The following is a 15,952-nucleotide window of genomic DNA, read 5'->3' as shown; positions in this document are numbered from 1 at the left end:
AATATATTTTTCTTTTATAACAACTTAAAACGATGCTAAGTTCAGCTGATTATTTTGTCCTTCCACCATGAGGATGACATTCAAAATATGTAACATTAATTGGAGGTTCCAAAAAGAAGAAAAGTCGTTCTGTTCATTTGACATATTTTTAATATTTTACCATTACAACATTTTACATTTTTTCAAAATTGAATTGGGGATATGATTTACATATTGAATCATTCACAGATGTTGTAAAATTCATCTTCAAAGAAATGGATTTTCGAAAATATGTTGTTATATTTTTCAAAACACTACACACACAGTATCACATTTTGTATATGGCTGTGACAAAAAAAATTTACTATTGTACCATGATAATAATAGGAATTATTCCCAATTCTCCGAACGATGTTTCTCTGAGTACTGTAATGTTGAATATTAATTACTACTGAATTTAATTTTTTTAATTTCGTTTATAATTTTCAAGACATTACAAACACATATACACCTTGAGTAATAGTTTTGACAGAACAGGGGGGACACAAAAGAAAAAATTGTAATCATCAGGTACAATTATTCAAGGTAGGCCAAAGCAACTTATAAATTACAATTTTTTGTCATATTGTGGCTTGTTATGCCAAAGTCGTATACAAAATGTGTGAATGTGTGTGTGTGTAATGTTTTGAAAAACATAAAAAATGTGTTTTAAAAACCATTTGTTTACTGAGGAATTTTTCAACATTGGTAAGAGGAAATCTATGATGTGTGCATGAAAAAATATGCAAATCAGATTCCCATATCGATTTTGAAAATAAAACCTGGCATTCCATTCAGTTTTCGGATTTTTAGTAAAATTTTAAGTATACAATGCTGCTCAAAACGTAGTCATCTGTGGGACCCGTAATTTTTTTGAAATTAAAAAACTTCAGTCGTATATAAGGTTTACAAAAGAAACATTTCATATCAAAAAGAATTTGTAAACTTACAAACTTCTTAATTCAAAATTAAATATGTATTTCGATTTGATAGAACATACCTAACTTGTAATAATTATACCGTGTTTATAAGATATCAATTGTATTTTTTGTCGGTAATAATAAGAAGAATTTTTGTTCACGAGTACTTGGTATTCGTATTTGGGTACATTAGTTGGTTATAGTTGTAGTGTTGTTTTATTTTTAGTTAAATATTATATTAAAAACTAAGTTTTCAGATTATACTGTAGGTAATATTCATGTACAGGAGGCAAATAAATACTTTTGTTTTTGCAATTTGTCGCATGTTCGTGGTTTGGCTGTAAAATTAATGGTCAATATTCAGCCTGTCTATTCGGAAAGGTGGTTTGTACTTCGTTGACATTTGCCAAGAACTCGAGCAGCATCGCAGCGTTCTTGGAAGAAACTTGTTGCGTGTGAATCCAATCCTTTCCGGTAGACGGGTTTGTCCAAATCACATTGTAGAAAATATACCAAATCCTCACATGCGCTGCAGATATAAAATATATCTAATGAATGTCTTTGAATCATATGATGCTCTTTTTTTGTAGGCTAGTCACTTCTCCAATGAATGAAGCGTACTTTGACAACCTCAGTGACGTTGAATTACGTCAGGAACTAAAAAAATATGGTATTCCCGTTGTGCCCATTGTTGAGACCACAAGGAATCTACTTATAAAAAAACTCAAATACCATGCCCTAAACAATGCAAACTCCTCGACCGGCAGATCGAATAGGCGTAGCCTGCAAACAATGCCCTCAACAACAACGGCATCTTCATCTACAAAGCGTAATGTTTCTCCAGGGAGGAGACGTACACATCATTCGTTTGCACGTCCCTCTTCCAATGCCTCGGACACCTTGAGTAATATGTCCTATACTAATGGTGGTACAACATCGTCTGAATTTCGAACAGATCAGATAGAACAAAAGCATAGTTATTTATCGAATGAGGGTATGTCGTATATATACAGAGACTACGGCAAGTCGTCGGATGAAAGAAATAAACCGCCACAAACGAAATCATCATCTCCAAAAATATATGTGCCGCCGCCAATCTTGGCCAATGATGTCCAACGTCCAATAAAACGACTTGAATCCTCAAACATGCGCGAAATTAATCGAACACCACCCTACAGTGGAAACAGCGAATCTTCTGGCGTGGTAAGTAGACTATTAAAGCTGAGAGATATTTCCTTGAGAGGTGGTACACACAATGCCACACCTTCGTATGCGGCAAAGAACCACTTTTCATATTCAACGGATTCGGATTCTGACAGCGGCAGCCCCACTCGATATACATTGACCAAGAGGAAACAGACACGATCTGTTCGGGATGTGATTTGGAGTAAACTCAATATAAAAGGAAAACTGAAACAATCATCGGTGCCATATGTTTTAATGTGCTGCTTGGGACTTTTCTTCGTAGTCTTGTCGATTTTGTATATGACCAAACCACCGGACATGCCAAGTACAATGCTAGAAAAAAGTACCTCATTTGTTTTATGCGATGAACACAGGGAGGGCTTGTCCTTGGCCAGGCCATCTATAGATTGCATTACCCACGATTTAATTGCACCCTCGTTGACATTATGCAAAGAACTCATACAGCTGCTTCAACACAATACCGAGGTCCATTACTGTCAAAACAAGGAATTGAGTCCTGAAGTTACAGTCTCCGATTTCCTAAAACACCTATACAGGAAACGAAGTTCCGACAGCCATAAGTTATTGAAGAGCCTGAAAGCGGCACTGTATCTAATTGAGCAGAATCCTCAGTGGAAAATTCAAGTATTCAACAGATCGGAAGACCCCGACGTGATTGATATATACAGGGATGTACATTTCAGTCTATTAAAGCCATACCTACCACTGAAATGTATACTGATGAACAAACTGCAACGTTTCCTCTTCATAATTGGCACAACATTTCTAATAGCTGTCGTATGTGCGGCTATTTTTGTCATCTGGCGGTTACTGCGACAAAGAAGTGAAAGAAAAATCAAAACTGTGGAAAACTTTTGCAAGGAAATAATTAAGGAACTGATGCATAGACGTTCTCTGAAAAATGACTCAGGGGAGGTTATCATTCACCACCTGCGGGATAAACTGATTCCGCTCAATAAGAGAAAATCGCTGTTGGGTGCCTGGAATGAGGCCATACACAAATTGGAGTGCAACGACAGCCGCATACAATTCGGTACAATTTTGCACAACGGTGAAGAGTTTCGCACTATGAAATGGTGTGAGTCCGTTTGTCCCTCACCATCATCCAGTTTTCTATCGTCAACAACGTATGAAAAACCAGACACCGGAAAGCCACAAAAGAAGCAATGGCAAAGCCCGGCATTTGATAATGTGAATAAAATCTTGGATCCGCCAACAAACTGTCTGAAAGTTCGTCACATGTTCGATGAAACCAGCCAACCCGATCTGCAGTCTGTAATTGAATCCATTCTGGAAAAAGTGGGACCTCAGTGCAAAATCTACGATATTCAGTTGGATCGGCAAAACTGTTGTGTATACATTCGTTGTGCCACTGAAAAAGACGCCGGTATTGTGCACAACGAAATCAACGGGTGGTGGTTCGACAATCGTTTAGTTTCAATTAAATTCTTGCGATTACCCCGTTTCCTTGCACGCTTCCCCAATTCAACAAGTACAACACCACTTACAATTAGAAATAACACATCGTAAATATTGTCCCTAAGTATAAATTTAATAAATTTATAAAGGCCGCACAGCTGCGTTGCAGAACTGGATATTGATTAGATGTCCGCATTTCTTTATACGAAACACACATACTTATGCCAACATAGTCAATAGGATTCATTTTACAAAGAAGAATGTTTGTAAGGTCACGTTTGTATGATTTAAGCTTTTACGATTAGAAAAGAAATAATACAGAAAACAAATAAGATATCTCTAAAATAGGTTTGTTATTTTATATAAATATAATCGGATTTTATTACAAATAAATATTGCTTTAATTAAATAACGGATTTTATATATTAATAATTACATTGTACGAGGTTTATAAAGAGAGCGTATGACCCATTCGTCCATTTAGTGTGAACTAAACGACACTGCAATTTGGTAAAGTCAATAATTGCAGGATTCGCTTTCCGCATAGCCAACTCATATTTTCATTTATATGAATAAACATTCATTTTATTTTTTTGGTATGTTACAATCATCATGGACTATATTTGATAAAATTTTTGAGATAATTTAATTTGACAATTGGTATCATTAAGTAATTTGCGTTCGTACGTTTGGCTTAAAATGACACCTATGAATATTAAATTTCGAGTTAATATGCAGTTTATGTATGTTCTAGGAAGCATTAAGTTAGCACCGAGTATTAACAACGATGTTACCAACAATTTTAATCGCCATTCATTTGACTGCTAAGTATATCAACAATATGTTGCTGATCGGCACGTTCGGCATAATCTAACGCTGTAAGCCCCAACATATCGGTTTCTTTTAGATTATCGGTATAATCAAGGAGATATCTAACAATTTCCTCATAACCATGTTGGGCGGCGACATGAAGCGCCGTTCGTCCAGAGGGATCGGGTTGTGAAAGGTCCGCACCAGCCAGCTGGTAGGACTGAAGTCGTAAAAGTGAACCTCTCGCTGCTGCCGCACACAACTGCTCACCAACAGCTCTCGAGGATCCAGTCAAATGGGCACCACAGGTTATGAGCAAATTGATAATTTCATGGTTATCTGTGGTTACCGCCTCCAAGAGAGGTGTCCGTTCGTGAATGTCCCTTATGTGTACGGAAACTCCATTAAGCAATAAATGATTTACTACAGCCAAATTGCCTTTGTGGCAAGCCAAATGCAGGCCCGTGCGATTATCCTGGTTGACACCAGACAAGTCAGCACCATAAGCCTTGAGATTATTAAGCTGAAAAAATAAATTAAGATTAAAATGAGGATCGACGATCGTAAAAAAATACATTTTTGCTATTGAACTCACTTTTTGAATGTCACCTGCTGCAACAGCAGCATTAACCATGGCAGGAAAGAGTGTCGCACCAAGTTGACTTAGTTCCTCAGGCGAGGAAAGGTGCAATGATCTGGCCACAGCATCCACCAAATCATATTCTTCCATTTTTGGGCCTGCGTTAGATGTTAGTTCACCCCTAAGATTGGATTGCATCATCTTCAAAAGAAAAAAATCGCTTACGAGGCTGTTTAACTACAACGACAGTTTAAAATACACCTACTTGTTTCTTGACTTCTAGTGACCATTCAGTTTTTCCCAAAACATACGATAATTTAGTCAATGCTGCTTCCGGTGTCATATCAAAACCGGGAATAACGCCCATGTCGAAAAGTACTTTGCCCGTTTGATAGATTTCGGCCACTGAGCCTGTTGGGCACTGTGTACAGTTCACAATTATAACACCACGATTACACGCGTCCCTGAGCTCGTCCAATAGGTCTTTGCGGTTGGCTGGTACATTTCCGGAACCGAAAGACTGCAATACAACTCCCTTCATGGGTGGTGCCAAAAATGCCCGAAAAGTTGAGGTTGAGATACTGGGAAATATACGCAGAATACCGACATTCTCATCCAATTGCAGATGAACGTTGAAACGCGAAACTTTGCAGGGCCTAAATATAAGGCGATAGTCAATGTCCACATTGATGCCAATGCGTGCGAGCGGTGGTACATTGGGAGAGTCAAAGGCATCCAGAGAATTTGAACTCACTTTGACGGTGCGATTTCCGCGCATTAGTTTATTGCCGAAGAAAACACAAACTTCGGGAATCACGTAATTTCCAGCTATAATAAGCGCTGATGTAAAATTATCCTTGCCGTCTGTTCGAGTCTCAAATATGGGTATTTGAGACCCAGTAATTATCACAGTTTTTCCCAGATTTTCCAACATGAACGATAGCGCCGATGCGGAGTAGGACAGTGTGTCAGTGCCATGCAAAACCACAAAGCCGTCGAAGAATTCATACGATTGCTACAGGGAGGAAGTAATATACCATGTACCTCCATTGCTTTATAGTGTGTTGCAAATTATTAAAAACATACCTGGATATCCTTTGCAATTCTCGCCCAATCATTCATTGTCATATTACTTGAATCCAACAGTGGACTGTACTCTGTTATTTGGTAAAGAACACGATTACTTTCATCCTGAACATAGGGCAGGACAAGCGGAGCCATTGACGCAGATGGACCAAATCGTTTCTGGGCATATTCCTCATCATGCATATTGGGATACTTTCGAATCCTTTTTACCAAAGCGTTTGGCATGGGAGCCAAAACTGAAAGAATCAAATCAAATAAATTAAAAATTTTCATAAATCCACACTCGACATTACCAATTTACCATTTCGCTCATTTCGGACCATGCCAATCGTACCGCCTGTGTATATAACCCTGACTCGCGTCTCCTTTGTTTCGGCTGGCATCAGTTTTCCATAACTGTAGGTTGTCCACAAAGAATTATATCATTAAAACGCGTTTTTCAGAATATTCATTTCATTGACTTGCCTGGTATTTCGCTTCAAGGATGAGCTTTTTGTTGGCGATGATGGTATACATGTGTCCAGCGAGGATAATGATTTTAATGATGTTTTCATGGTCAATCCGCAGTCCGTCTCATCGGAAAAGTTTACACCATTCCCATTGGATGATTCACTGTGACCGTTGTCATTATTATTGGACATCTGGAAAGAAACGTTATCAATACGGTCTTATTAAATGTTTAATGTATGTTCGGGGAGAGATTTTTTCCAAATAACCGGTTTTTTATAGTTGGAAAGATTGTTTTTTTTTTCTTCTCGTCGAAACAATTTAAATCTGTTAAATTAATCCAAGTGTTGGGACCATATCATCATTTGGTTATAAACGAATGTCAACAGTTCTTGTCTTATCATTAGACCTCGGATTTTTGCATATTTTTTATGCTTTATCCGATTGGACTCAAATTTTGTATTTAGGCGTTTCATGCTTTAATTGATCGATATTTGCAAAATATATGCAAAAAATATGCAAAATATGCAAAAAATATGCAAAATATGCAAAAAATATGCAAAATATGCAAAAAATATGCAAAATATGCAAAATATGCAAAAATATGCAAAATATGCAAAAAATATGCACGGTATGCTAGGTCGATATGCGATAAATATATGCAAAAAATATACAAAATATGCATTGTCGATATGCAAAATATGCAAAAATATGCAAAATATGCAAAAATATGCAAAATATGCAAACATATGCAAAATATGCAAAAATATGCAAAATATATGCAAAATATGCAAAAATATGCAAAATATGCAAATATATGCAAAATATATGCAAAATATGCAAACATATGCAAAATATGCAAAATATACAAAATATATGCAAACATATGCAAAAAATGCAAAAATATGCAAAATATATGCAAAATATGCAAAAATATGCAAAAATATGCAAAATATGCAAACATATGCAAAATATGGAAACATATGCAAAAAATGCAAAAATATGCGAAATATATGCAAAATATGCAAATTATGCAAAAAATATGCACGGTATGCTAGGTCGCAATATTAAAGATAGAACTTTGAAATTTTGCACATATATTATTATTACTCCTAGGATGTTTGGTATTGGAAATGGGATATATCGGTCCACGTTTTAGTATATCGCCATATAACGGTTATATATGTTTGCATGTTTTATACATATATTTAGCAAATTTTTCATAATGCCCCAAAAATCTAACAGTTGAACCATGAAACGCATACATACACAATTAGATTTCTATAGGTTAAAAATAAAGAAAGCACACAAATTCGAAAACTACCATGATTTTTTTTTTTTTTTTTGATTAAAATGATTGCATATGTGAAATATGTTGCTCATATTTTGCATATGTTTGCATATATTTTGCATATATTTTGCACATATTTTGCATATATTTTGCATATATTTTGCATATTTTTGCATATGTTTGCATATTTTGCATATGTTTGCATATTTTGCATATTTTTGCATATTTTGCATATGTTTGCATATATTTTGCATATTTTGCATATGTTTGCATATTTTGTATATATTTTGCATATGTTTGCATATTTTGCATATGCTTGCATATTTTGCATATTTTTGCATATTTTGCATATATTTTGCATATTTTTGCATATATTTGCATATTTTGCATATATTTTGCATATTTTGCATATTTTTGCATATTTTGCATATGTTTGCATATTTTGCATATTTTGCATATTTTTTGCATATTTTGCGTATATTTTGCATATATTTTGCATATTTTTGCATATTTTTTGCATATTTTGCGTATATTTTGCATATATTTTGCATATTTATTGCATATCGACCTAGCATACCGTGCATATTTTTTGCATATATTTTGCATATTTATCGCATATCGACCTAGCATACCGTGCATATTTTTTGCATATTTTGCATATTTTTGCATATGTTTTGCATATTTTATGCATATATTTTGCATATTTATTGCATATCGACCTAGCATATTTTGCATATTTTTTGCATATTTTGCATATATTTTGCATATTTTTTGCATATTTTGCATATTTTTTGCATATCTCGTGCATATGCAAAATATGCAAATATGCAAAAAATATGAACCCTTCAAATAATTCTAAATCCTTTGAAACGAATTTGTGTCCAATCAGAATTTCGATATCTTCATTATTAAAAAATATGCAAATATGCAAAATCCAAAAATCTACAACACATACACTGTCTAACAAAAGTGAATGGTAACATAAATTTAAGATGACAAGGGAATTAAAATTTTACATAATTTTAAATATAATACTTTGTTGAATGAATTACAAAAATCTAATATTACATAATAAATGAATGTAAATTGTGCATTATTATCCTTGTTTATTGAATTTTGCAAGACTGAAGGACAATACCTTTACGAAATATCGGCCGACTACTGGTATACACAAAATTATTTTTTAGTTTTCCCCGATACTCTTTTAAGTGACCATATTAAAAACTGGAAAATAGTTTTGTTTAGACAATTTTCATAATAATGTTTGCCGACCAAAACCTATTTTAACACTTCCTATTTTTAATAAGTGTACACAAAAGTGTGAGCGAACAATACATGTTGATTCGATTAAAAGTTGTACAAAAGTAAATTCAAAGCGTTAATTGTTTCTCTAATAGCGTTTGTAGCAGGGCTTAATAATAGCCAATAAATCGTTTCACAAGTTTTTGTTTTGTTGTTTTTCTAATAAGTCAGTAAATATTTTGAACGAATAGTTGAAATGCATACACATTTTTATAATATTAAATCATGTGAGATGAGTATTTTTTTGTTTTTATTTGCCTTTAAAAATTGGTACAAATTAAATGAGGCAAGGTCACATGTGTACTATTTGAACCAACATTATTTTTTTTTATTATTTTATTTTATATTTTATTTTGTAAAAAAGCCTAAAGGCCAATGAGATTTACAATATGCATGAACTTATAGTACCTACTCCAGTTTCGAAACAAAATAAATGATGGGCGGGCATAATGATTGTATGAAAAATAGGTGTAAAGTTATTAGGACCGGGGAAGGCAGTTCTCTATTCACATAGTTCGTTTTAATGGGTTATGTTATAGGGGAGAGGGGGGCACCTTTTGAACAGCGATCATAAAATCTCGGTTTAAAAAAATTCCGACCCGCAATATATTTTTTTATATATGGTAATCTTGTTCTTTAGCAGCGTAAACAAGGGCGCAAGCATAATTCAGTGAACGTTTTCTTTCTTTAAACATTTTTTTGTATTCCGACAATCATGTCAAACATAACTAGTGTAGAGTAACTTCGGGTAATTTTCTTTTTTTGATATTGTGGGCGTGATAACGGTACAAAATAAAAACAAATTGTTTTCACAACATAGTAGATTTGTTGGCTAAAGATATTCCAGGCCAAATATTTTATATATTTGTATATAAAAATGTTATTGCATTATATTTCAAAAAACTCTAAACTGTGAATAAAAATAACTTGGCGGGTAAAGTGGACCAGTATGTGTGGGTAATGAGGATCAATAAGTTAAAGGTAGGTTGTGGATTGGTTGTGATAAATTTCAATTTATTGCTCTCTTGGGTAACAATGAATGCAAAAATATATGTGTTCATGTTTTGGAAAGCCCCCATTTAAGGGTATCGCCTCATTTGCGGTATTTTGAAGGTCCTTGCTTCATTATATAACCAAAGCACCTGTAATTTCGCATATCGAGTTTTCAGAGGATAGAATACCTCTTCGCATATTAAATGCGCCCATGTTTCCAACTCGTCCTCATGAAAAGGTCCCACTTTTTTTAGTGGTGCACATTACCCGACATTGAATATTTTTATTTAAAAATTATTATCGGCTTCAAAAATTAATAAAAATTAAAAACATCATTACCACCAAAAAATTCCAAAGTCCTTATTTGTGATTATAATTTACATTTAGAAATATAATTTAAGCGTACATTAATTTTGACCTGTTAAAGGATGCGTACAATTTATTAGATTTTAAAATACATTTAAAATTTATAATACACTAGTTGTTAGAGGAATAATTTTCTTAAAGAGATCGATTGAAATATTTTCTCTTAATTATATAAGAAATCTCTTTACCGGTCTTCGATGGGGTTGACTAAAATTTATTTTGTTTTTGTACACTTCAATATTGACATTTTTACCAACTGTTGTACACTAGGGTAGATATTATTTTCCCAAATTATCAGTTGAAAACGTTTTCATGTGTAACAAAAAATGATTTATTGTAATTGATTTATTCACCATCATAAAATTTTATTTGTTTTAATCTAAGCCTTTGAAGATACACCATAAATGCCGATTAGTTATCAAAGAAACAAATCAAAGTCGGTATTTTGATTGGGAATTACTACCTCGTTTAATATAAATTAAAATTATTATTTTTATTATTTAAAAAGCCTACAGCCAAACTATACAACAAAGATAAAATTATTATTTTTATTTTAAAAATAGATTTATGATTGTTTGCTCATTCTGGTATGGAATTTGTTTGCATTTCGGTTGCAACTATGACATTTTATTAAGACAGACATTCTTGGATTTTTTATATTTCAGTAGTATATCTGATAATATATTTTAAATAATTTGTTTAATTTTATATTTTTGTATTCTTTAGTTACTTTGCAAATAACCAATTCAATGGCAAACAGCTACTCTAAAACAAATTCTTATAAATATATATGATATTAGATATTTTACATACTTATAAGTCTGTCTTAAAACTTTTAAAACATTTTGAGTATAATTATCCGAATCCATTTTATCTTTATGGCAACAAAATATTAATACTACAGCACCATCAAGAAAATAAAAGATATAGATTTGAAAATATATTCCATAATCAAATTTAAGAAAATACCAAAAGTCTTTTGTACGAAATTCGATTGAGCTGCTTTATTATTTTTGAGGAACCTCCTAATATATAATGTAGATGTGTTCACAACAACGCATTGATTTGACAACACACTTCGATATTCCATTTGTACATACATACATATGTATCTCTATTTCCTATAAAATTTCGATTTTCATAGGACCCAGCATAGAAAGAAAGTGCAATGTATTTTTTAAATTTACTTTTGCATTGATTTTGTTTTGTAACTGACCACGTAGTTCAGGAGAACTGATAACCTTTAACCTGTCTGTGGGAATCCAACAAAAGAGCGTGGCCCTTTAACGTGTCTCTGGAAATTTTCTAAATATACCCAGTAGGGAAAAAACGGAAATATAAGCGGAAAATTTCATCAGCTTCAATTAGGCGCCGTGCTTACTTACCTTTCCGTTTTATGCAAAATGTTGGAGATAATGCTGCTAATTAAAATTCAAACAAATTTCGCCACGACATGTACAGATGACTAAGGCGTTGCGTATGTTTGCGGACGTTCTCCGTTCGCTGCCTTCTTTCAAGAAGTTTGTCAATTTCGATAGCTAAAACACATGGATAAGAATTTTTTATCTATTTTTCCACAATTACCACGTCACGACATGTGAATTTATTTGTTATTTCATTGTTATCATATAACATATGTACGTATTTACGTTTGTACCTTTTTGGGAATGATATTCTCGGATTGAAATGCGCACCGATAGATACTTAAAATTTTGACAGCTAATTTTCTATTGGTTTTCTTCTTTAATTTTGCTAAAACAACAACAGCAACTATATATTTTTATAGATTTTATTTGCACTCTTTTGCCGAAATTGAGGTATGTTTTGAACGAATGTCGAATCGATTCTACTGCCAGCCCTCGAACTACCGCCACATCCGGACACAATCACATTTGGTATACGACTGAAGGCAAAAACCATATGTTCTTGCCCACAAACTGGCGCATTGTTCCTACAAATAAACACGCCGACTACCAACCATATGACTGAGTACCAAAATAAACACATTTCTCTTAATCTCTTATTTTGTTGTTATTGGTTTTACTGTTCTATTGAAAACAAAATGTATCTCTTTCTCACTGTTCTCTGAATAGGCCACAAATTCAATGAGATTAGTATTTACCACCTGTACAATAATGTGGGTCGAAATCAACTCGGATTTCTATTTGTTTCAGTTCGGCTCTTACTTAGCAGAAGCAGTTAATTAGCTCCATTGAATTTATGGGAAATTGCAAGAAAACGTTAATAAAACACATAAAATATTTATGGTAAATTTTTAATGATTCCTTTGAGGTCATTTTCGACCATTTTTTAACACATATGGGGCAGTATCTCAGCCATAACTTGACGAGTGCTCGTCAATGACAGACTTTCAACTGAAATGAAAAAATGGGTTTGACAGATGTCGAATTCAAGTCTAATACTTTTGAATAGAAGAGCTCTATATCTCACTACTTATTCAACAGACATAAAAACTTTATGTCTGGTTATTGTCGTCAGATACTTAATTATAAAAACTAGTACCAAAAATAATAATAATAGATAAACATTTTTACAGTTTTGTAAAAAAAGTAAAATACGCCGAATGTGCCCCAACACGGGTAGCTTCGACATTTGATGGGACACATTCGGTAATTCCTGATAATTATCACCGCTATCAGTCTGGTTGAAATTTAGAACTTCTGTTTTGTTTTAATGCCGACTCTTTTAAGGCTATATTTTCTAGCGGCGGACGTTGACGTCTCAAAGCCACAAAAACTTTCAGAAATAGCTTTTTCCTATCGCATTTTCGTCAATACAATGTGAAATTTTGTAATTTTTTAATACTGTTTTAATAACCACGATAACATGATAGAGTAACTTTTTTATTATTTTTATATATTAAGCTATTTCCGCTCGATCTTCGAGTAGAATCTTAGTTGCAGTCAAAATTTTTGTTTGGTTTTCTATGAATAATTACTACTTTGTATTACTACATGTATTATTTTTGCCCCGCAATTGTTACCGTGAAAATTAAACATTTATATTTTTTAAAGCTTCACATTGTTTTCAAGGTGTAAATTTGTGTGTTACAACTTATATTTATAACCTTTAGAGGCAGGGAGCTTCAAAATATTAATAAATATAAATAATTTTTAAGTCCTTGCCATTGAACCCACCCATGCTATCCGTACATTTCGAAGGAAGGTATTTTCATTCCAATTTTGCAAGCTGAATGTTGTCAAAAGTAAATTTATGAAAAAATTGGAAACATGTAACTGGATGAGACTATCTTGTATAATTATGGTTGGAATGTTCGTAACTAAAACAGCTTTAGAAACACATTGCACTCAGTGTCATTGTAAACTTTTCACATTTTTTGTTGTAAGGGCACAGGGAAAATTTAGTGATCGTTTTCCATCATTAAACAATTTTTTATTTGCCCCAAGATTTTATTTGCCCCTGAGGCGCAATTTTAATGACTATAATGATTTCGTCCATAAAACAGCAATTAAATCGAATCGAAGTCTGTCACACCTATCAGTTGAAATTTATAAAAAACCAGTAAGGAAAGTAGTAGAAAGTAGGCCGATTATATGATACCCTTCACCACTGTGGGTATATTCAACAGATGCATCCTAACAGACGTCGAATTTTTGAAGGACCAGTAAAATGAAATTGGATCCATAAACATGTTATTCTGCAACATATACTAAATTTTTTACTTGCTCAGATACAGGGTTGCTTCAAGCTAGGTTATATTATATTCAATACGTTGTGCCAATTTTTTGTCAATCGACCTAACTTTGGGTTTTTGGTGAACCATTTATCTATCGGACGAAAATATATATGGGAGCTATATCTAAATCTGAAACGATTTACACAAAAGTTAACACACGTCGTTCTGGACCTTATTCAGTACGCTGTGCCAAATTACGTGCAAATTTACCATTTACCTTAAATCGGACGAAGCTATATATGGGAGTTATATCTAAATCTGGACCGATTTTCACGAAACGTAGCACACATCATTCGGGACCCAATTTAGTACCCTATGCCAAATTTCGTGCAAATCGAAATATATATAGGGACTTTGGAGACCGATTTACCTTAAATCGGACGAAAAATATATATGGGAGCTATATCTAAATCTGAACCGATTTTTCCCAATTTCAATAGGGTTCGTCCTTGGGCCAAATAAGTGACTTGTGCCAAATTTCATCCAAATCGGATCATAAATGCGACCTGTACTTTGTTTACAATTTAACATCTACAGACGGACGGACGGACATGCATAAATCGACTCAGAAAGTGATTCTATGCATATTCTCAAAAGGAACCATGTGTCTATCTCGTTTCCTTTTGCCTGTTACAAACATATGCACAAAGACATAATACCCTGTACCACAGTGTGGTGAAGGGTATAAAAATATTATAAGGCTTGAAAGCAAAAAGTTCAAAGGTGCCCCCACTCCCCTACTATACTTGTTCTCAAACAATTTCAAAAATCGAATGTTTCCGATGTTTAGTGCATCGAGCTACATGATGGAAGTTGCAATGGAAAGGAAAACTAGAGAGATATTACATACCCCCATTATGTGTTATATTGTAGGAACACATTAAGTGAAATTAGAAAAGCCATGTATTGTTTGTTGCATACTTTTAGGAATCAAAAATAAGTAGGAAAATGAAGGCCTCACCCACCAAATTATTTATGTGCAGCTTTATTTAACATAAGGCTAGTAAATACATAGATAGAATATATATTAAATTAATATATTAAAAACTTACGATTTGCATTTCCCTTTCAAATGAGTCAGTGCAACACAAATATATTTGCTAAATAACAAGACATTTTTATTTTCGAATTTATTTCATCTTAAAATTGATTCATAATCCATTACTCTTTTTAAGACATAATTATACAATTTAGGGTTTCCAAACTATGATCTGATTGCAAAGTTTCATTTTGTTGTTGTTTTTAATTCTTATTGCAAGTTTTTATTTAAAGAATTTGGTGTGTTGTTTTTTTTTTCAAAACCGGCTTTCCATTGCCAACAATGCCAATAAATAAGCTTAAAAATTAATAAATATACTTTAATTTTGCATAATTAAATAGAGATTAGTAAATATTCGCATTTTTATGTAAGTTTTGTCAGGTTTTACTTTTTTTGTTTTTATAAGTAATATCATATCAAGAAAATATATATTTAATACGTTATGGATATTTTATATGGGTTTTGTTTTTGTTTTATTTTCTTGTTGTAAATACGCATATTTTAGAAATATAGTTCGTTTTTGGTATTGGTTTTTAATCATTTATTTATTTTTTGTTTCAAAAAATCACATCAAAATTACGTTTTGTTTATTTTAACATTATTTTTTTATTTATTTGTTACTCTTTTTTAAAATTGATCTCTCGTTTAGTGAGTTTTTCTTGGTGGCTTCCAAAAATATTGTAATTTATTTTTATATAATCTACTGTTGTTTTTGTTCTCTTCGAAATTAGTTTGTTATGAATTGTACTATTTTTAC

At 32.9% G+C, this 15,952-nt stretch overlaps 2 protein-coding genes across 2 annotated transcripts; one reads left to right on the top strand and one right to left on the bottom strand.

The window, feature by feature from the left end:
• The first annotated feature begins 1,526 nt into the window (after positions 1-1,526).
• LOC133323022 (inner nuclear membrane protein Man1) lies at positions 1,527-3,674 on the top strand. Its single transcript, XM_061531978.1, has one exon. It carries the CDS (start codon positions 1,545-1,547, stop codon positions 3,672-3,674), a length of 2,130 nt encoding a protein of 709 aa, XP_061387962.1. The 5' UTR covers positions 1,527-1,544.
• A 691-nt stretch (positions 3,675-4,365) lies between these two features.
• On the bottom strand, positions 4,366-6,682 carry LOC133323021 (L-asparaginase). The gene is made up of 6 exons (XM_061531977.1): positions 6,505-6,682; positions 6,341-6,435; positions 6,040-6,275; positions 5,219-5,968; positions 4,969-5,154; positions 4,366-4,896 (listed from the first exon to the last, which is right to left on the bottom strand). Exons 1-6 carry the CDS (start codon positions 6,678-6,680, stop codon positions 4,366-4,368), a joined length of 1,974 nt encoding a protein of 657 aa, XP_061387961.1. The 5' UTR covers positions 6,681-6,682.
• Between the last annotated feature and the right edge of the window lie 9,270 nt (positions 6,683-15,952).

Source organism: Musca vetustissima, unplaced genomic scaffold, assembly GCF_032173495.1.
Source record: "Musca vetustissima isolate MV318-11 ecotype Yass unplaced genomic scaffold, APGP_CSIRO_Mvet_v1 utg3678, whole genome shotgun sequence".
Classification (NCBI taxonomy): Eukaryota; Metazoa; Arthropoda; class Insecta; order Diptera; family Muscidae; genus Musca; species Musca vetustissima.
The sequence above is the reverse complement of the archived record's forward strand: the minus strand, read 5'-3'. Positions and strand labels throughout refer to the sequence as shown.

What these genes read in the sequence shown, in the direction of transcription:
- LOC133323021 (XM_061531977.1), bottom strand. Translation starts at nt 6,680, where the DNA reads ATGTCCAATAATAATGACAACGGTCACAGTGAATCATCCAATGGGAAT. An exon ending in TCCTTGAAGCGAAATACCAG is followed by an intron (nt 6,436 to 6,504) that starts GCAAGTCAATGA and finishes GACAACCTACAG; the next exon opens with TTATGGAAAACTGATGCCAG. An exon ending in GGTCCGAAATGAGCGAAATG is followed by an intron (nt 6,276 to 6,340) that starts GTAAATTGGTAA and finishes TGATTCTTTCAG; the next exon opens with TTTTGGCTCCCATGCCAAAC.
- LOC133323022 (XM_061531978.1), top strand. Translation starts at nt 1,545, where the DNA reads ATGAATGAAGCGTACTTTGACAACCTCAGTGACGTTGAATTACGTCAG.